At 38.0% G+C, this 21,509-nt stretch overlaps 2 protein-coding genes across 2 annotated transcripts in view; one reads left to right on the forward strand and one right to left on the reverse strand.

Moving 5' to 3' along the window:
- Positions 1-21,509, forward strand: part of PDE11A (phosphodiesterase 11A) — a 439,743-nt gene that overhangs the window by 45,487 nt on the left and 372,747 nt on the right. Inside the window, exon 2 of the mRNA XM_006151668.3 lies at positions 3,540-3,698. Within this exon, the coding sequence (XP_006151730.1) occupies positions 3,540-3,698 (159 nt within the window). The remainder of the gene's footprint in view (positions 1-3,539; positions 3,699-21,509) is intronic.
- Positions 20,511-20,998, reverse strand: LOC102473692 (cytochrome c oxidase subunit 6B1-like). The gene has a single exon (XM_014589016.1). The coding sequence runs from the start codon at positions 20,924-20,926 to the stop codon at positions 20,666-20,668; it is 261 nt and encodes an 86-aa protein (XP_014444502.1). The 5' UTR covers positions 20,927-20,998; the 3' UTR covers positions 20,511-20,665.

The following is a 21,509-nucleotide window of genomic DNA, read 5'->3' on the forward strand; positions in this document are numbered from 1 at the left end:
TTTTTTTTGGAGAGATTTTCACTGTAGGGCGCGTGCGCTCGCCAGACAGACAGAGAGAGACATAGAGACAGAAAGCGAGAAATCACCCCCCAGGGGGGATGGTCACGCCGCAATCCCTTCTCCTCCATTCTCCTCTCGGGATCTTGGGCACGCACGCACATGCGCCCGGCGTGAGTTTTAAGCCACCGGGTCCGGGACACGAACCGCGGTCGACTACGTGGGAGTCCAGCGACATAGCCATTACGCTAACTGCTGGTTCCCAATGTTATGTTTTTGAAATTCAGTCATGTATATAGAAGTAACTCTAGCTTACTCACTTAAATTGCTGTATAGTATGCTCACAAATCAAAAGGTCATCATTTATTTATTTTTCTATTGATCAATATTCGCATGGTTTCCCATTTTTTACTTACATAGTTGGCATTGCAGTGACCATTTCTATCTTCTTCTTCCCTAAATATATGGCAACAAATGATATGAGAGGCCTAAGGCTTTGACAACTTCTCTGTATTTTAGATAACTATATAGTGCAGTCTTTTAAAAAATAAATAATCCAGGAGCCTGGTGGTACAGTAGTAATGCAACTAGACTCACAGGGGAAAGGTCTTAGGTTCACATCTGAGTACCTCCCCAAACACACCAGGCCAGCAGAGACTAGGAGTGGATCCTGGCATATGGGTCCTGCCTGTTTCCCTTATGAAGAAAGAAAGAAACTTTTTAAAAAGCCAAAATCGATTAAAATAAAGAACTTGAAATGCATTATTGAACACGTCCAATGCCATCCTGGGAGTAGGTGGGTCCTAAAGAGATGCTGAGTCATGGGCATATCTGGCCAGTGAGGTTCAGAGAAACAGAGATCGGCCTCCTCAGGCTCTGCGAGGACATTCGGCTTCCAATACACCAGGAAGAAGCTGTAAATAAGATCTCTGTTGTCTTTAAACTTACATTCTGGAAGGGGGAAAAGCAAGTAAGCAAGATATTTTCAGAGACCATTAAATGTTAGGTAGTGAGTCATGCCATTCATTCCTCTGCTTCACTATCTTCAGCGGTTATTTATCGTATTTGAAATGAAATGTAACTCCTTTCCAGGCCTGAAAGACTTGGCACATGTGGTCCCTGCCTCCCCTTTTCATTCGTTCTTTGGCTCCTTGTGCTCCAGGTACATTGACCTTTGGATTTTTGGAACTTACGAAGCCTTTTGCTGCCTTGGGGTCTTTATATGCATTGTTCCATCTTCATGGCACGTTCTTTCCACCATTCGTAACCTGGCAAATTCTTATTATGATTCAGATCTCAAATTACTTGTCCTTTTTAGTTTTTTTTTTTTTTTTTTTTTTTAATTTAAGGCATTTGCCATAAAGTGTGTACATTACTGGAGAGACAGTGGGAAGGAAAGTGAGAAATTACACCCCCAGGGGGCAATTCGTTTTCCTCCATTTCCCTCTTGGGATTTTGAGCACGCATCTACGCACCTAGTGAGTTTCAAGCCACTGGGTTCAGGACTTGAATCATGGTCGGTCACATGGAAGTCCAGTGCCTTAACCACCACACCACCTGCTGGCCTCACTTGTCCTTTTTAATTCCCATAAAAATAAGTCCCTCCAATTAAGTATCTCTCCTACAGCTTGTTCTTTTTCTCAATATAACTTACCACAATAGATAATTAAAAATTTACATGTCATCTTCCTTACTTACCAGATGCAAGTTCCCTGAAGGTAGGAATGATGTTTGTTTTGCTTCCTGCTACATCGCCTAGCCCACAGTCTGACTCAGTGGTTTTCAGTGATTTTTTTTTTTTTAATTACTACAAACAAGTATTTTTCTGGAAGTTTGCATGTCATTTTGTGCAGGAGGTTTTGTTTGGTTTGGGTTTTCACTTCCCATTCACCTTTTGGGCTCTCCCCTACCTGACTAAGGGTTTAGAGTAGCCCCTGTGGATCCCCAGACCAGAACCAGGGTTAAAGTCTCTTGCCCTTATATTAGAGATACCACAGACCTAGGCAGAGGGCCGGCAGGCAGCCAGTTGCAGTGTTAGTATGGTTTTAGGGCTACTACCTTATCTACAAGCAACCTCCTTGCCCTTGGTTAGCTAAAACCGACAGCTCCAGACGATAGTAAAGAGCAGTGCTTTGTTTTGTCTCTTAGGCCTCTTTTAATAAGGGTGTGTGGGCATAAAGAGACGCCTCACTCCAGCCCATGGCTTGAAACTATGATCCCAGATCTAGTTTATTGTCTTCCTTAGAGCAGTTTTAGTCTCTGACCCCCTTTGGAACCAATTTTTCCCCACCTTTCTCCTCTTCTCCCTCCCTTCTTTTTTCCTATTTGTCCTTTGAAAGTAAATTGAAGATATTATGACTTGTCAACCCAAAATACTCTAGCATAAATATCTAAAAATAATGACACTCTCATACACAATTATAACACCTCTATCACATCTGAGAAAGTAGATGTTATGATAAAATTCGGCCTAACATTAAGTGCATGTTTTAAAAATGCTATTTTGTCCTTTCTTTTGAGAGATTTTTGCTATAGAAAGTGTGCACTTGCTAGAAAGACAGAGAGAGACAGAGAGAGATAACGTGAGAAATCACCCACGGTGGGGGATGGATGGTCTTGCCTCAATCCCTTCCCCTCCATTCTCCTCTCAGGATTTTGGGCATTCATGCACACATGCCCAGTGTGAGTTTCAAGCCCCCGAGTCCAAGACTCAAACTGCAGTCAGCCATGAGGGAGTCCAACACCTTAATCACTGTGCCACCTGCTGGCCCCCTATTTTGTCCTTTTAATGGGACACTAAGCTTGATTCCTTATTCAAGGTGGTGTCTGCCAGATCTCTTCATTACAGAGGCATTTTCTGCCTTTGTAATTAATAAGAAATCTCTGGAGTGGCAATTAGAAATTAATGTCCAGCTTACACAACAATCTTTTACCAACAGTATTAACATCCATCGATGATCTTTGCTTATGACTATTACTATATTGGTAGTTGCAGATAGGTATCTTATGATTTGATTATCTTTCTATATATTTGGACTGACATTCTGTAAAGAAGCATTTTATCTCTATCCCATTCTTTTTTTGGAATATTTTGAAATATCACCATAAACTCAGTTCCCCCCCACCGCTAGCATCATTTTGGCCAGAAATACAGCAGTTCTTTTCTGGATATTTTTTCATAGTGTTTAATATGTACTTTTATGTATTTTCTTATGTGATATTTCATATCCAATTGCATTATGGAACAACACGTTTTAATAAATAGCATACTGTGGGATTTCCTTAAAAACATTTGCATTCTCCTTCCCCAATTTTGATATGTTGTAACCGGTTTAAAGTTTCTCTTTATTTACGATGGTTAACATCTAAGGTGATTTTATTACCATTTATGTTCCTTTAGTGAATTCAACATGAAATCAGATCTGTTATAGTGATTAAAAAATCCATGGGGGAGCATTCCCAGTGATAAGATGTCATAGGCAGAAATACACTTCTCCCTGATAACAATAGACATGCAGTTAATACTCTCTTCTTATTTTCAGGATCGAAGATTCAATGATGAAATTGACAAGCTAACTGGTTACAAGACAAAATCATTATTGTGTATGCCTATCCGAAGCAGTGATGGTGAAATTATTGGGGTGGCCCAAGCGATAAATAAAATTCCCGAAGGTGCTCCGTTTACTGAAGATGATGAAAAAGTAAGATTTCATGCCTTTTGTGACGTGTACTTTTCTTTTGGATCATTGATTGCTATCCCCTCCTCAAAAGACTGGAATTAAGTGAATAGCTATTGGATTAGCTCTTTCATAGATCAAAGAGCTTTTCTCATGTTGTACAAAATATAGTGGGAGTTTTTTGATATTTCATAAAATTATACCACATGAAATGTGCTTCATTCAATATAATTATCTTTTCCTAGCTTGCTTTTCATTATCAGCTATGGCAGTATTCTTGTTATTCCCTGGTCTTTATCTTCCTTAGAAGTAAGCCTTTTAATTGAGGATCATTTCACTACCACACATGGCCCAAGGGAAGATAGTGAACTATTGACAGTAGACTATTGTGTTTCAGAAACTCAGCACTTTTTCTTGGGTTTTCATAACTACAATGAAGAATTGTTTTCTCAGTTCTTACATAAAAGTCTCAATAAAATGAATGTTATTTAATTGTTATTCCAAACTGCTAATAAAAAGAACATTATTTTCGTCCCTGAAGAGCAATTGACCTTGCTAGAAGTGATGTACCTTTTGCTCTGAAATTTTAGGTTCCTTCACCAGTAGTTTATTCTCCAGCTTATGTTGAAAGAGTCTTCAAAGAACTGAATTTTTGGCTTTGAAGATCTTACCTTTATTTTGAATAGGAATATCTATAAGACTTGTGGTGAAAGCAAATCTCAAATTGGTTTAAGTTCAGTAGTTCAGTGACTACCATATTCTTTTTTTTTTTTTTTTTTTAAGAGAGAGATTTTTGCTATAGGGTGCATGCACTTGCCGGAGGAACAGAGACAGAGACAGAGACAGAGAGCAAGAAATCACCTCCTAGAGGGATGGTCATGCCACAATCCCTTGATGTCACAATCCCTTCTCCTCTTGGGATCCTGGGCACTCACACACACATGCCAGGCATGAGTTTTAAGCCTCTGAGTCCAGGACTCAAACCTCGGTTGACCACATGGGAGTCTTGTAATGCAACCATTATGCCATCTGCTGGTCCCAATGACCATATTCTTATTTGATTGAGAAACACTTTATAATTTAACCTTCTGGAGGTGGGTTTGCTATTTATCTGTGCTTATTACTAACACATTTTAATACAAATGTTTTGGTGCAGAAGGTCAACGTAAAATATGATTATAAGGAAATAAAAAGAGTTTAAGTGAAGATTGTCCTTGGTCAAGATTGTTTCTATGGTGGAATTTGAATAGCCCAAATTCCAGTAAAGATTTATAAACTGGCAGAGCACAATACGACTCAGATGATTTCTTACCAATTCAATAAACTACTGCAGTGCGTGAAACTCTCCTGTTGGGGTCGTGGGAGGTACAAAGATAAAACTCACATGTGTGATGGCATTCAGAAAAGACACGGGCAGGAGGCAAGATTCAGCAATAAGATGTTCTAAGACATGCTATGAATGCTAGGAAAGAGAGAGTGATTCTCACATGGGGAATCTGGACTTCTTGGAAAAGGTGGTATTTGACCTCTGAACTGAGCTAGAACCAGGTGAGAAAGAGAGGACATTTAGAAAGGTATATAAATGTAAGCCACCTTTGTCACTATAAAAATATTTCCATAACGTGCACAGATAAGGCAAAAACTTCATTTTGTGCATTCAGCACCTTGGATGACAGAGTCCTGAGAAGATGTGCATCTTAAAAGGATTAAGAGTCAGAGTTTTGTGTCTTTCCAAACATAACAACTACATATCAGTGTCACTCCCCAAACAGTTTATACACAGATGGTCCTACCTTCATTTTGCCTCCTTCATTTAAAGAGATCCCAATTATGTATTTATTTTTCATTTTGTTTCATTTATTTAGGTTTGTTTTCTGGACTTTACTCAGTGGATTTATACTTATGAGATAGGGCTTTATGATTCAAAGAGAATATTTGTACAGAGGTTCCAGCTTAGCTAATGACAAGCAGCTTCTTTGAGTGAACCACTTGGGCGCTGATTCTCAGGTTCCTCATCTGTCAACTGTATTATCCACTATCTATGACATGAGAATTAAATAAGATCATGAATTTAAATTTTGGGGGGACAGATAAGAGCTGGATAAGTGTAAAGCATACCTTTTTATAATTAACTTTTTTCCTAAGAGTTTTTAAATGGTCTTCTATATTTGTTACTAATCCCCAGGCACCTTGTATCGCTTATATTCAACCTCACTGGAGTACTTCCTTATTTCAAATGTTCCATTTTTCTCTTCTGCAATTATCCATGTGCATTTACAATTCCCTAACCTGACTTAAAAATTCTACTCTAGTTTCACTCCTTCAAAGGAGCTCTACCACTCATGGCAGGTAGATTGCGTCCACGCAAGTGACACCGGGTAGAGATTCTTTACCTCAGCAACTTCTGGATCTGATTATTATTCTTTGCTCTAGACAGTCTGTATATTATTAACCAAACAGAAATGGTGAAGAAGAAGATCAGAAAACAAATCCAGAAATAATTAATAGAAAAAACAAAATCTAGTTTTGTTTTTTTTTTTTCCAAGTAAGGTGGGGGGTATGACATAGAGGGTGTGCAGACCATATACTGAGTCTATCTGGGTTGAAATTGCATCTCTACCATGGCCTGTGTAACCCTGGGCAAGTTACTTAGCTTCTCTGTGCCCCAATTTCCTCCTCTTAGAAGACGGATGATAACGATAATACATATCTCATTGAGCTGTAGGAAGATTAAATGAGAGAATGCAGGGAAAGAACTTGGAAGAGCACTAGCATGTAGCAAATCCCCATAAAAGATTAGCTTCTAGTGACAGCACATGAATACATGTAAGATACAGTCGGGTCTCAGTTTAAAAGTGCCTACATACAAGTCTGTTGGCTTATTCTTTTTTTTTTTTTTTTAGAGGTTTTTGCTATAGGTCATGTGCTTGCCAGAAAGACAGAAAGTGAGAAATCATCCCCCAGGGGGGATGGCCACGCCACAATCCCTTCTCCTCCATTCTCTTGGGATCCTGGGCACGCACGCACATGTGCCTGGCATGAGTTTAAGCCTCTGGGTCTGAACTGCAATAGACTATATGGGAGTCCAGCGACATAGCCATTACATTAACTGCTGGTCCCCAAGTCTGTTGAGTTTTTATTAAGTAGAGCTTCTGGGCTCCTGCACACATGGTGGTGCTGGAAGGTGATGTGCCTGGAAAGGAAACAGAAGCACCCCTTCCATCTTACCCCTGCCCTGTGCATCTCTTCCATCTTGTTGTTCCTGAGAGATATCCTTTTATTCAAAAAGCTGATAACTCATAGTGAGAGATTGGATATACATAAATGGATAATGACCAGACCATGTATGACAATACTTTGATATTCTCTCCAACAGCCAGCCCAGAAAGCCATATCACAATCTTTGAAGCAGTCAGCCCAGAACTTTCAGGACTTGATCAATGACTGCTGGATTCCCTGTGTTTTGTTCTTATTCTACTCTCCGTACCCATGTACTTTCCACGCAGGGTCAATCAGAGTAAGCCAAATATGTTCTCTAAACTAATACCCACGATAATAATCTAACACACTCTGCTTCTAGTTCGCTTGCCTTTATCTTCCCCATGCCAGTGGCATCCAATCAGATCATACCTTAAGTCTTCTCCTTTTTTTAAAAAAAAACATAACACTTGCGCACTCCTCTTTGATTCTACTAAATGCAAATGATAGTGGCTGGCTTTCTTGTTGCCGCAAGATGTGAATAAATAACATTTGTTTTCATTTAGCAAAAGAACATTTTTATTGAACATGACTTACATGCCAGGTACTCTTCTGGTGTTGTAATTTCATCAATGAAATTGTGGACATACTTATTTATAATTTAAAATTGTCCTATGTCATTATTAATAAACATATTCTTTTACTTGGCTGCATAAGATTTTCCTTTTACTAATTACTATTCTACTTTTTAACATTAAGACTTGTTCTTGTATCCACATATAAAGGTGTTCTACATTTGTCATTTGGGGAATTATAAAGTTTTCTTCCTTTTCTTTCTGTGTAGTCTAATTTGCTTAGTCATTATCCTGTTATTGGGAATTTGAGTTGTTTATAGTTTTTCACCGATACAAATAGCCCCCAAATGAACATCTTGAGCAAATTACCTTTATATTTTGTGTTATTTCCTTGAGGTATATTTCAAAGACTGAAATTATTGAGTCAAGGGGCAAGAAAAGTTTTATAGCTCTCATTTCATTTATCACATAGCTTATATGAATAGTGAAATAGTGATTCCATTTACAATGGTTGCAGCAGTCGTATGCCTATATTTTTAGAGCGCTGCCAACTTTGGTCAATTCACATCTAAAAACTCAAATTACTTTCCTTGCTTTGCTGGGCAGGCTTCAACATTCAACAACATAAACTCCATCAACAGAAATAATTTCGGCGTTGTCTACAAGTAAGGAAGCCATGTCCCCAGTGTTAAGTAAAGGCTCGGGAGTCAGGAAAGCCTCTAAGGCAAGTTCAACTCTCGACTCTGCTACTTATTAGTTTAGTGACTTTGAGCAAGCTGCTGAATCTCTCTAAGCCTGAGAACCTCCATCATAGGGTTGCTATGAGGAGTGAAATAGATAATAGACAGAGAGTACTTAGGGTAGCAATTATTAGCAATGAAAGAACATCATGAGATATTACCATACATTTCAAAGTCAAATTAATTTGAAACTTACTTGCTGTTTTTTCAAATAATTATTTTATTTAACTTTATTTATTTATTGAAATTTGACCAGAGAGGGACAGAGTGAAAGAGAGAGACAGAGAGAGGGAAAGTGAAAAAGCAAGCCTCCAGGTCCAGGACTTTAGCCACGGTCGACTGTGTAAGAGTCCAGCACCCTTAACTACCGTGCAACCTGCCAGCCCCACCTTACTTGCTATTTTACTTTATACAAACTCCCATGTCATTATTCATATAAGCAGTGATAATTTTATTGCACATTTGACATAAAATGATCTGTATATTCAAATCACTTTTAAATACCAGCTTCTGGAGACTATAAGCTATGTTATCATTTCAAAACATTTTGCGGTATGAAAATCAGTAAATTAATTGCCAGAGATAAATTTAAAAATAAATGTGCATTTGTTACTGGGCTCCTTATATAACTAACATAATCGTGCATAGGCTCATACTGTATGTCTTGAAAATTCTAAGCCTATGATTCAATGACTGTGCTCTACCATGTAATAGCTGGAAAAATCAAGTCTGTTCCCCACCATCCTTGCTCTCATCCAATACAGGAATCATTTTTTTTTAAAATAATCTATGTAATTTTACTTTATTATTATTATTATTTTAAATTTGCTATAGGACAGGTGCTCTGACAAGATACACACACACACACACACACACACACACACATGGGGGGGTAGAGGGAGAGAGAGGAAAGCAAGCTGCTAGGTCAGGGACTTGAACCACAGTTGGTCATGTGGGAGTCCAGTGCCTCAACCACCATATCAGTTACTGGCCCTCAGTGAAGGAGTCTTTGATAGGTGATCATGAGCCTTTGCCTGAAAAATTCTTTTTTAATAACTTTACATCATGCTCTTTAAAGTTCTTGGAAAATCCCCTAGAATTTGGTAAGAGTTCTGTGTGGAATTTAGTCTGCCATGTGTATATATTAATAATATAAGTTATACACTGACAAATTACTAGTTTGGTCATTCATGTTGGAAGTACACACAAAGGCAAGCCATGCAGAAAAGATAACTAAAATTCTCTGGTTCATTTTATGGGTTTTAAGCAATTGTTTCTGTTTTTCAGTGATTTTATATATATATATATATATATAAGCTAGCTATTTTAGTCAATATGACTAGACTTCTTGCATCCAATAAATTTAATACTTTGTTATTCCTGGGTGAGTAAAGGGAGGTATTATTTTGCAGAATAAAATAATGAGACCTGGATAGGAGCAAAGTTGTGATCCATTAAGATGTGTGGGCATGCCAGCATGAAGCCTGAGAAATGGAAATGAACTCCATCTCTTATCTACCCTCCCAGTTGCCTGTACTTTGGCCCAAAGGCACCATTTCTTATTGCAATGTTGCATAAAGTATGATGTATCTATTGCAGTTACTTTCCAACAATGCCATATAAGTAGGTGTTGCTTGAAATACTCCTTTGACTAATCTCTAAAGGTTTTCTTGAGCCCATGGTCGCCTCTCTTCAGCTTATAATTTGGAATGTTCAGCTACCTGCTGCTCTCCATTGTGCCGACATGTTCAGACACTTTGTGGAGTTGGGATGCGGCCAGCTGAGCTTGACTGCTGGGCGACTGGCTGTGTTCCAGGTGCTTGTTACTGGTGGTTACTGCCCTGACAACTGGTGTTGAGGATAGAGCACAGATGATGCTAATGAGTCTCTTCAGAAACTAGAGTTTTGTGATCAGCAACAGGTCTGAGACTCACAGTCAGATAATGGAAGGATTTCATCAACTCTTGTTCTTACATTTCTAAACTAGTTCTGATTGTGTAAGGATAACGTTAGGATTTGTAAACTGTCAGGGGGTAAGAGGTATTGAACTTTATAGTGAGGAGAGGGGATGGGGAATATATTATGCTGATTGGAGTAACAAATTTATAGCCCAAAAAGATTGAATGCAGCTCACATATGTGTTATTTACTTGGCATTTGACTAAAATGGGACTGATTTTTTTTTATGTGAATGCCTTTAGACATGGTTGCAAGCTATTGTGATTCTACCATAACTGCCAACTCCTAAATAAATAATCAATTTAACAAAATCGACTTAATGAGAGCAAAGGTGGATAGATATCTTCTGTTATGAATAGTTTCTTCAAAAGTACTTTTCAAATAGTAATTAAAAAAAATTCGGGGGCGGGGGGACCAGCAGTTAGCATAATGGCTATGTCACTGGACTCCCACGTAGTCGACCACGGTTCGTGTCCTGGACCTGGTGGCTTAAAACTCACGACAGGCACATGTGCGTGAGTGCCCAAGATCCTGAGAGGAGAATGGAGGAGAAGGGATTGCCGTGTGGCCATCCCCCCTGGGGGGTGATTTCTCGCTTTCTGTCTCTCTGTCTCTGTCTGTCTGGTGAACACGCCCTATAGCAAAAACCTCTCAAAAAAAAAATTTTTTTTTGTTAAATACTTGGGTAGTAGGATTACAACTCTACCAGACAAGTTTATGTGTTTTTCTATTGATACACTATTGTCTTTAAGATACTCAAATGCTAAAAGAGAAATTAACTAATTGTAAGAAATGCTATTTGTATTCTCATCTAATTTTCCTCCTCTTTATATTCCAACAAAGACTTTTCAAACCTGCTGCAATAAAATTTTAATTACAAATCAGTGTTCAGGAAAAATGTTTAGAAGTTCTGGCAGGTAGCTCATGATTTCAAGTTATATTTGATCAAGAAGATTTCAGTTCTGGAAAAGTTTGGATTAAATCCCATAATTCACTAATTGCAGTGATTTATCTACATTTAAATGGTTTGGTCACCGAGCTATTTACCTTTTGATGAATATTAGCCATGTTTCATCTAATCACTGAAACTATGAGAGTTTTAGAGAACAATTTGGGTTTGCTCTGTGTTCACTGGATTATGTCTGACTGACATATTCGGAAACGTTCAGATTTGTGAGAAAACTATTACCAAAGCGGTACCTAGTAAAAACTCATGCATACCTTCAGGGTATTTTTACTTCGTTTTGGTTTAGGGTTTTTGTTTGTTTTTCTGTATAAAAAATATTGCTATGGACTCCTGGACTCCTGACTATTCTCTGCCTCTTTGTTAGGCAGAATCTAACTGAGGTGAGAGAGCAGTTCTGCCTCTTAGGGGTCAGCGTAGGGGTTGACACTCAACAAAAACTGATCTACTCTGACTCTGATTTTGTTTTGGCTTCCTGCCCTCCTACTTTTTCTTATATTCCCTATATTCCATGGAATTCTCCTCTTCTTCTTTCAAGGCATACATCAAATTTGGTCACTTTAGACCAAAGTAGGCACCATTCCAAAAGTGATTGATGTTTATCCTTAATAGTGGTTTCTTGGGACCAATAGGTGGCACAATGGTTATGTCACTGGACTCCCATGTAGTTGATCGTGGTTCAAGTCCCTGACTTGGCAGCTTGAAATTCACACTGGGCATGTATGCATGCGTGCCCCAAATCCCAAGAGGAGAATGGAGGAGAAGGGATTGCAGCATGGTCATCCTCCTGGAGGGTGACTTCTTGCTTTTTGTCTCACTGGTGAGCACTCATGTTCTAAAGCAAAAATTTCTCTACCAAAAAAAAAAAAAAAGTGGTTTCTTATATTTTATTGTATAACATTTTTAGATTCCCCAAAATGACTGCAGTTCGACTTTTATAAACCATTTATTAAGAAAATATTTAACAAAATCTTCAGAAAATGTCAGTAATACAACAATTGAACAAAATGAAAGATGATACCTATAGAGAGCATTTTTTATTCCAGATGCAGCTAATGCTTGGTATACATGTAGACTTATATGCTCTTTGCAAAAAAAGTAAGGTCCTCTGAATATATAGGTATTCACAATTTTCTACTTCTTTAGCTTTTCTTTTTATGTTTGTAAGAGTCAACAAGGAAATAAGTGCTTAGGTGCAACATTCTTCTGGTTATCTCTTTCCAAGTACTCTGCAGGATCTAGTAAGGTATTCTGCAATTATTAGGAACACGAAATGAATGAACTCAATATGTCACAGGGTTGTAACTGTTAAAATGTTGGATGCAGAGTCTTCTTACTGATCGCTGATCCACACATAATTTTTAGTGGCTACGTAGTGTTCCACTGTGTGGACCCAATGTGGAAGAACTATTTAGTTACTCATTGTTTAATAAATTTCAACTTTATGAAAATTACCATATTTGAGGAGTGGTACCAAGTGCTGAAATTAAACTAATGAGTAAGACAAAAATTCCTTCCTTCTCAGAATTTTTATTCTAGTAAAGATGGATTGCAAAATATATTCTAATGTATATAGTAAAGATAGACAATAAGCAAAGTAAATATATAATTATGTAACAATTTTAAGTAGTGATTAGATATATACTTTTTTTTTGAGAGGTTTTTGCTACAGAGCGTGTGCACTCGCCACACAGAGAGAGACAGAGAGACAGAAAGCAAGAAATCACCCCCCCAGGGGGGGATGGCCACGCCGCAATCCCTTCTCATCCATTCTCCTCTCGGGATCTTGGGCACGCACGCACACGTGCCCAGCGTAAGTTTTAAGCCACCGGGTCCAGGACGCGAACCGCGGTCTACTACGTGTGAGTCCAGTGACATAGCCATTACGCTAACTGCTGGTCCATAGATATATACTCTTAACAACAACAAAACATTCTGTTGTAGGGCATGTGCAATCACAGAAGAGAGGCAGAAAAAGGGACAGAAGGTGAGTGAGAAAGCATCCCCCACGGAGGATAGTCACACTGTAAATTCTTCTCCTCCATTCTCCTCTTGGGATTTTAGGTACCCACACACACATGCCCAGCTTGTCTTTAAAGTCACCAGGTCCAGGACTCAAACTGTGCAGTCGACCATGTGGAATCTACCTACTTTAACTACCACTCCACCGACTGGCCATAGATATATACTTATTATAAGTTAGATAACTCAACAATGTTTTCTGTAACTTTTATCCATGTGAGTTTGCTTAATTAAGTCAAGTTAATATCATAAGTGCTCACATAAAAGTGGAATTTTTAGAAAGAATTATTTTATTTAAGTTTATTTACTTATTTTAAATTTGACCAGAGAGAGTCAGAGTGAGAGAGAGAGAGAGAGAGAGAGAAAAGGAAAGTGAGAAAGCAAACTGCTAGGTCCAAAATTTGAACCATGGTAGGCCATGTGGGAGTTCAGTGCCCTTAACCACCATGCCACCTGCCGGCCCGAAAATTGGATCTTTTACTCGAAGCAAGATTTGATCCAAAGCTCTGCCTCTAATAACTATGATAAATTGTTAAGTTGAAGAATAATTGACTCTTCAATTTAATATTCTTCCCCCTTTACTACAGATATTCATATAAGCTGCATGTTCTCTAGGTTGCTTTATGCACTAAACTTGAATTATGAGAAAGTGTCATTTTAAATAGTATTACATTCATCTCGAGTATGTTTGTGTTGCATCTGTTGTGAGTATCACATTGAAATCACAATACTATTTACTATCCTCTAGACTGGGGACGTTCAGAGGCTGGATAGTTTGTTGTTGCTGTTGTTGTTTCTTTTGGAGAAGTTTTTGCTATGGGGCGTGTGCGCTCACCAGAAAGATAGACAGAGATAGAGAGACAGAGAGAGAATAACCCCCCTCCCCCGGGGCAGGGGGGGGGAATGGCCATGCCACAATCCCTTCTCCTCCATTCTCCTCTCGGGATCTTGGGCACACACACACACGGGCCCGGCATGAGATTAAATCACTGGGTCCAGGACTCGAACTGCCGTTGACTACATGAGAGTTCAGCAACATAGCCATTATGCTAACTGCTGGTTCTGAGACTGAATAGTTTTAACCTAACAACATAGCCAGGATGCAGATAGTGTAGTCCTGGACAGACAGGACTCAGGCACATTTGGGAGGAAAAGTTCAGAGGCTGAGGCAAATTCAGAGCACTAGGATATGAAGACACTGAGACATCCATGACTCTCACTAGCTTGAAATAGTCTTTTAGTCAAGCAACTTCTAAAAGTGCAAAATGACAAAGAACTGTCTGATAAATTCTATCTATGATTTATACAAAGATTGGGCAAGACGGAATGATCTGCAATTGCAGATTAGAAATAAATAAGCTCTCCTTGGCAAGAAGAATGGGTATGAAAGAACCAGAACAGGGTGTTGTGAATTCTTATTTACTGGAGATTTCAAATGAACATGGATAAGTGTCTTCTTTGAATAACTAGCTTAGTGTTATTATTTGAATAAAACAGCAAGTTTTTTTCTCTTTCTCTTAGAACACTGAAATATTTGAATTGCAATTTGGAAAATGTGAATTCTTTTTTGACTAAAAGTGAGATTTAGTAGAATCCTAAGTATATTTGGCTATCTTAGAACTAGGAAACTTTGTTTTTCTTGGATTTTTTCCCCTTTCCTTTTATGATAAGATTATCTCCTAGTTAATAGGAAATTTCCTTAAAGTAATATAAGCATATTTTATCAAATCTGAAAAGTACAAAAAGAGGAAAAATTAATATCACCTATAATTCTAGCTTTCAGAAATAGCACTGTTAATTTTCTTGTTTCCCTATATTTATTTTTACCTGTAAATAAATGTGTAGATAATTTTATACTCCCATATTATTCTATTTGTTGTTTCCACAAATAAAACATTTTTTAATTAATGATTTTTTTATGAAATTTTTTTCTCCTGAGTATGAAAAGGAGGTGAGAATCACTTTAATTTTAGCTTTTTTCTGCTTTGAAAAGTTTAGAACATTCACTTTATAAGCTAAGTGATCTATGTGATTGAATGTATAAATGAAATTAAAATAAAATTATAAAACATATATATATAAGAATTTGCAGATAGTAGTCAGTTGCACTTAGTGGTAAAACATGATATTTCAACATAAATTATGCTGCAGCCTACATAGAGGACTTTTCAAAAAAATATATATTTTATCAAAATTATGGTGTATGCTATCTAAACGAAGCTACACTATATTCCGGGTAGGAGAATTTCAAATAGGATATAAAATAATTTTGTGACATATTTTGTAGTTTATTTCTTTCTATGTATTGATTTTTAAAAAATATATTTAGATCTTTATTTTTTTCCCTTCTCTTCCTTTCAATTTTGGAGGTAGAAATGAAACTATTTCTTCTTGTCATTTTCCATTATTTTCTTTTATTTTTCCCACTTGTGCCCTGGATAATATCTCGGCTAGATATAATTGTAGGTTATTTTCACTGGCAGATTCTGATTCCATTGCCAATCAACAAAGGAGCATTACTCCCCCTCCTTTCATACTCTGCACACTCCATTTAGAAATGAGAAAAAGTCTCAAAGGTTGGCACTGCTATATTACCAAAGCAGGCAGCAAGGTCCCCAAAGGCGGACCCAAGCTGGTTTTATGAAATTTTTTTCTCCTGAGTATGAAAAGGAGGTGAGAATCACTTTAATTTTAGCTTTTTTCTGCTTTGAAAAGTTTAGAACATTCACTTTATAAGCTAAGTGATCTATGTGATTGAATGTATAAATGAAATTAAAATAAAATTATAAAACATATATATATAAGAATTTGCAGATAGTAGTCAGTTGCACTTAGTGGTAAAACATGATATTTCAACATAAATTATGCTGCAGCCTACATAGAGGACTTTTCAAAAAATATATATTTTATCAAAATTATGGTGTATGCTATCTAAACGAAGCTACACTATATTCCGGGTAGGAGAATTTCAAATAGGATATAAAATAATTTTGTGACATATTTTGTAGTTTATTTCTTTCTATGTATTGATTTTTAAAAAATATATTTAGATCTTTATTTTTTTCCCCTTCTCTTCCTTTCAATTTTGGAGGTAGAAATGAAACTATTTCTTCTTGTCATTTTCCATTATTTTCTTTTATTTTTCCCACTTGTGCCCTGGATAATATCTCGGCTAGATATAATTGTAGGTTATTTTCACTGGCAGATTCTGATTCCATTGCCAATCAACAAAGGAGCATTACTCCCCCTCCTTTCATACTCTGCACACTCCATTTAGAAATGAGAAAAAGTCTCAAAGGTTGGCACTGCTATATTACCAAAGCAGGCAGCAAGGTCCCCAAAGGCGGACCCAAGCTGGAGCAAGAGCGTGTTAAGAGGGGAAGAAAGTAATGAACAGTTTTGAAAAATGAGGTTATGTAAGTTAGAGCTGCCCAAGAGATGCTTTGAAGGTCTGTTAGAAACAGTTCTTTCCAGGGGTTTAAACAGAACGGAAGTGCAATAATGAAACTCTTTCACAGGAGAGAATTTAAAATGATTCCTCACGAGACTTAATTGACACCACCAGAGGATGTGCTTTATCTATCTGAAAAGGGCATTTGGTGTTTTGGAAGAATTGCTGTCTATAGCATGTAATAATTGGCTGTGGGAAACCAATACATTTTCTGTAAAGGTGCCACCCAGTGTTTCATAGCATCGAGTCACACCATGGCATCTGGAAATTGGTGGGTTGTTGTTGGTGGTGTGTGTGCGTGTGTGTTTTCAGAGAAATTTTTGCTATACGGTATGTGCGCTTGCCAGACAGACAGACAGAAAATGAGAAATCATTGCCCCCAGGGGGTACATCTTCTTCTCCATTCTCTTCTTGGGGTTTTGGGCATGCACACACACATGCCCAGCATGGGTTTTAAGTTGCCGGGTCCAGGACTCGAACTGCAATCAAATGCCATCTGCTGGTCCCAAGGTACCTCGGAAGTTTTAACTTTTCAGACTTCTGTGCCTGATTATTTGGTATACTTGGTTTCTCAAAACCTTTTTGTACCTATTTTCTTTCTCTCTCTCAAAAAAAAGTTCCATATTAATTTTGCAGAGCTTTTAATACTGATATCAAATTTATTTGTCATTATTTTTCAATAATACTTGTGGTTTAGGGTAACTGAATTTTGTTCTATTTTCTATTTCTAAACCAAGAATGAGGTATCGAAATAAACCTTCAGTTTTTCATCCCTGTCATGAAGATGAACAGTCTTGGATGAACCTGCAAGTGTCTCTTGTTCCTTTTCAGTGGTCGACTCTAAATATATTTTTAAACTTCAGTTTAGCAGTTTGACATTATACCATCAACATTAGGATAACCATAGGACATGATACAAGTTTGGCTCTTCCTATTATTTTATTTATTTATTTATTTATTTATTTTGATATAGGACACATAGATTCACTGGAGAGAGACAGAGAACCAGAGAGAAAGGGAAAGTAGGAAATCACCTGCCTCCCCCGCAACCCTTACCTGGGGGAATGGCCACACAATAATCCCTTCTCCTCTTCTCTAGGGTTTGGGCACGTCCAAGAGCCCAGCATGATTTTCAAGTCACAAGGACTCAGACCGTGCTGTTAGCCATGTGAGACCCAGCTGCCATGTCACAAGGACTCAGACCGTGCTGTTAGCCATGTGAGATCCAGCTGCCTTAACCTCCATACCACCTGCTGGTCCATGCTATTTCTATTCTTTCAGCTTCTGACATGAGGTGACAGGAATTACCGTCTCTTCGAGACTGAAAGTACATTTTTCTCTTACTCTAGAATGTCCTTTGTTTTCAGATTTTATTCCAATGCCTGCGTGTTGTTACCAGGGATCTTTTCATTGTTTTAGACATTAAAGCACCATTCAGTTAAAAAACGAAACTGTACACGTTGTGGCTAATTTCTGATCCTGAGCATAGATGTCTTAAGTAAAAGAGAATGAGAGAACAACTCCTTTTTACTTTCTTGCTTCTAAATTGTTGCCAGGGGGCAGATTATGCACAGATCGTTGGGTCGAGCAAAGGTTATTGTTCCCACAGCCGTGCACAGTGATAAGTCATTCTTGAAATTACATCTTCCCCAGGACCAGTGTATAAAACACAGTTCTATTTGAGTTGGAAGCACAAGGTCACAGCCATTCACCTGGAAGATGATCCTTCACAATTATTCCCAGAAAAAGACTTTGGGAAAATATGTGCCCTTCATGGTTCAGTGACGTAAAGTGTACTGTGCTCTTTATGGACACTAACGGCAGGGAGCTCAACCAGGGAACAGACCTGTGGGTCTGGTGCTATGTTTACAATGACAGTCAACTGGCTGAAGGTAGAATATGTGTCAGGTACACATCTTGCTACATTTGCTCTCTTAGAAGTTTTGGGAAGCACTGGTCACTAAAAGGACATAGACATTTGCCTTCATGGAGATTTTATTCTTCATGTGGACACATGCATTGACTCACATGATTTTTCCAATACGCTCATGATGTAGGTCAAGCAGCTATCATTTTGTTTACTTGGTTTTTGTTTGTTTGTGTGTGTTTGTTTTTTTAGACGAGATGACTATAGTTTATCTTGTCTAAGAAGGAAATAGTGGAGCTGGTAGGTCATTGTTCTAGTTTATCTTGTCTAAGAAGGAAATAGTGGACCTGGGAGGTCATTGTTCTTTGCTGTTTTCCTGACTTGTTTGGCTTGTTACTTTTTTGGTAAACAGTATATTTACTATTCCTACTGCTATTTAAAAAGAGGAGAGCTCAAAGCAAAGAGTGACCATCAGTTAATCATAGCAACAATGCCATACAATACACCAGAACATACAACTAACCAATCAGGAGAACATGCAAATTGAAGATTATAATGGTGAAATCACAATTTTTCAATGCACATTGAGCTTGTTAGTGAGATAAAGGATATGTTAAAGTCTCATTTGATCAGTCCTCAGGATCAATTGTGAAGAGCTGATCACTCTGAATGTAAGAATATCGCAGAAAGCAAGAAGACCTCAAAATTTAGTTGTGTTCAATCTCTCATTTTATAGTTAAAAAGATAAAAGAAGAAGAAAAAGAGATTCGTAGATGTAGATGATCTATTCCAGGTTGTACAATTAAAAAACCAGTGAACCAAGAGTTGAATCTGTCTTTAAACTCTGTATCAGGCCACTGTTTGGTGACAATGGGGACAGGACCCGATAAGGATGGTGGTCTTGTTCCACTCTGTGGTTTTTCTTTGGTTAAAAATCCATCTGGGTAGTCCCATTTTATTATATGAGTAAGGAAATCCTGGTTGCAGAGTGGCGGCAGAAATCATTAGTCACTCAGTGGTCTAATGCAAGTCTCTCAATGTTTCCTTGCCTGTCTTCTCACAGATATTTAAGTCTACAATGTTTCTGCTTCTACAATAAAAAGGATTTGTGGAGGAGCATCATGTATACATTTTAAGCCACAAGAGTTAATAATACTAAAAAAAAAAGAATTTGTTTTCTTGCCAGCATGAAGTAAAGTACACATTGTCATTTTCCATAACAATCTCAATCATGCTGGAATTACGTCAAAATGCTAAGGGGGTGACATTCTAGACAGTCATAATTCTGAACAATGTTTGGATAGATGACAGTTCTATTATGTCAAACTGAGAAATCTTAAAAAATGATGTACATTAGTAGTCTGCTCGGCTCAAGTATATTAATAGAGTGCTCTAACTACTTAATTATTTACTGAAGATCATTGCTCTTTGATCAAATAAACACAATATATTTAAGAATGAAGTGAACCGGGCTGGGAAGTGGCATGATGGTTAAAGTTCTGGACTCTCACATGGCCGATACAGTTTGAGTCCTAGATCTGGCAACTTGGTTTTTTACTTGCCCTGTCTCTCTTTGGTCAAATTAAAAAGAAAGAATAATAATAAAAAATGAAATAAAATAAAATAATTCTTAAGAAAAAAATGAAGTGAGCCACTGGAAAAAAGTTTATACAAATACCTCTTAAGAACCATAAGAGGGGCTAGGTAGTGGCATAGTAGTAATGCGCCTAGACTCACATGGAAAAGGCCCTGGTTCACGCCCTAAGGCCTCCCTGAGCACACAGGGGTAGCTAAGATGACAGGGGGTACATGGCATGCTGACCTTGGTGGGAGTACCTGTATGGCTGACTCTTTCTCTATCAGTCTTGGTCTCTGTAATGTAAAATTTAATAAACTTTTTACCAAGTTTTTTTTTTTAAATAAAAAATAGAAATATTGGAAGAAATGGATTAAGAGTCAAGTAGGAAGCAGATGTTAACTGAAGAGGAAAATTGCATGAATGCAGAAATATTTTCATAATAACTCTATAATCTATTTGCTTAGAACGCTTCAATTCAAGTGTTTTTTTTTTTACACTTTTCCAATAAACTTTTATTATTAGTTAAGTCATGATTCAAGGTCCCAGGGTGATACATGGGTGGATAACCATGTACCCAGGTCCCATTTTGCCACCTGAGACAAGGACGGAGGGCAGAGGAGAGGTGGGTGAAGCCAGTTCAGATCTTCCCGGGAAATGTGCCTTCTGCCCGGCAGTCATCCCAGCTTGAAACCCAGGATATGGGGCAGGGGGACTTGTACACACGCCGGTACCATTCACACACAGAGACGTCACCCACGTTAGCGGTCATTGCCTTCTCGCAGCGGTGGAAGTTCAGGTAGTTCTGCCAGCAGTTCCTGGTCTGGTTCTGGTTGGGGAAACGGCTGTCGAAAGAGGTGGTCTTGTAGTTCTTGATTTTGGTCTTGATGTCTTCTGCCATGGTGCTGACTCCTAAAGACGCCCCTGCAGCAGCTCGCAGATCAATGTGACCCTCAGCAAAGACGCCAGAGCTGGACAGTGATTCAAGTGTTTTTGATGCAGGCATTTTGACAGAGTTAAAGCCAATGGACACCCTAAGAATCTCATTCCAATTTTAACCTCCAAATTTTGTTAATTTCTATACTCTTTGAAAACTTTTAAACTTTACAATTGTATTACTTTTATATCTGAGGTGAATCCTATTTGATACTAGTATTTTTTTTTTTTATATACTGCTGGTTCAGTTAGTGCTTATAAATATTACCAAAACCTATAGATCAAGAATGAGATTGATCTATGGGTTAATATTGTGATCTATATTTATATCTCTGCTGTCTTTATTTTATTTATTTAATTTTTTTGTGGAGAGGTTTTCGCTATAGGGTGTGTGCGCTCGCCAGCCAGACAGAGAGAGACATAGAGACAGCGAGAAATCACCCCCCAGGGGGGATGGTCACGCCCCAATCCCTTCTCCTCCATTCTCCTCTTGGGATCCTGGGCACACATGCACATGCGCCCAGTGTGAGTTTTAAGCCACCGGGTCC

Source organism: Tupaia chinensis, unplaced genomic scaffold (genome assembly GCF_000334495.1).
Source record: "Tupaia chinensis unplaced genomic scaffold, TupChi_1.0 Scaffold000322_1, whole genome shotgun sequence".
Taxonomy (NCBI): Eukaryota; Metazoa; Chordata; class Mammalia; order Scandentia; family Tupaiidae; genus Tupaia; species Tupaia belangeri.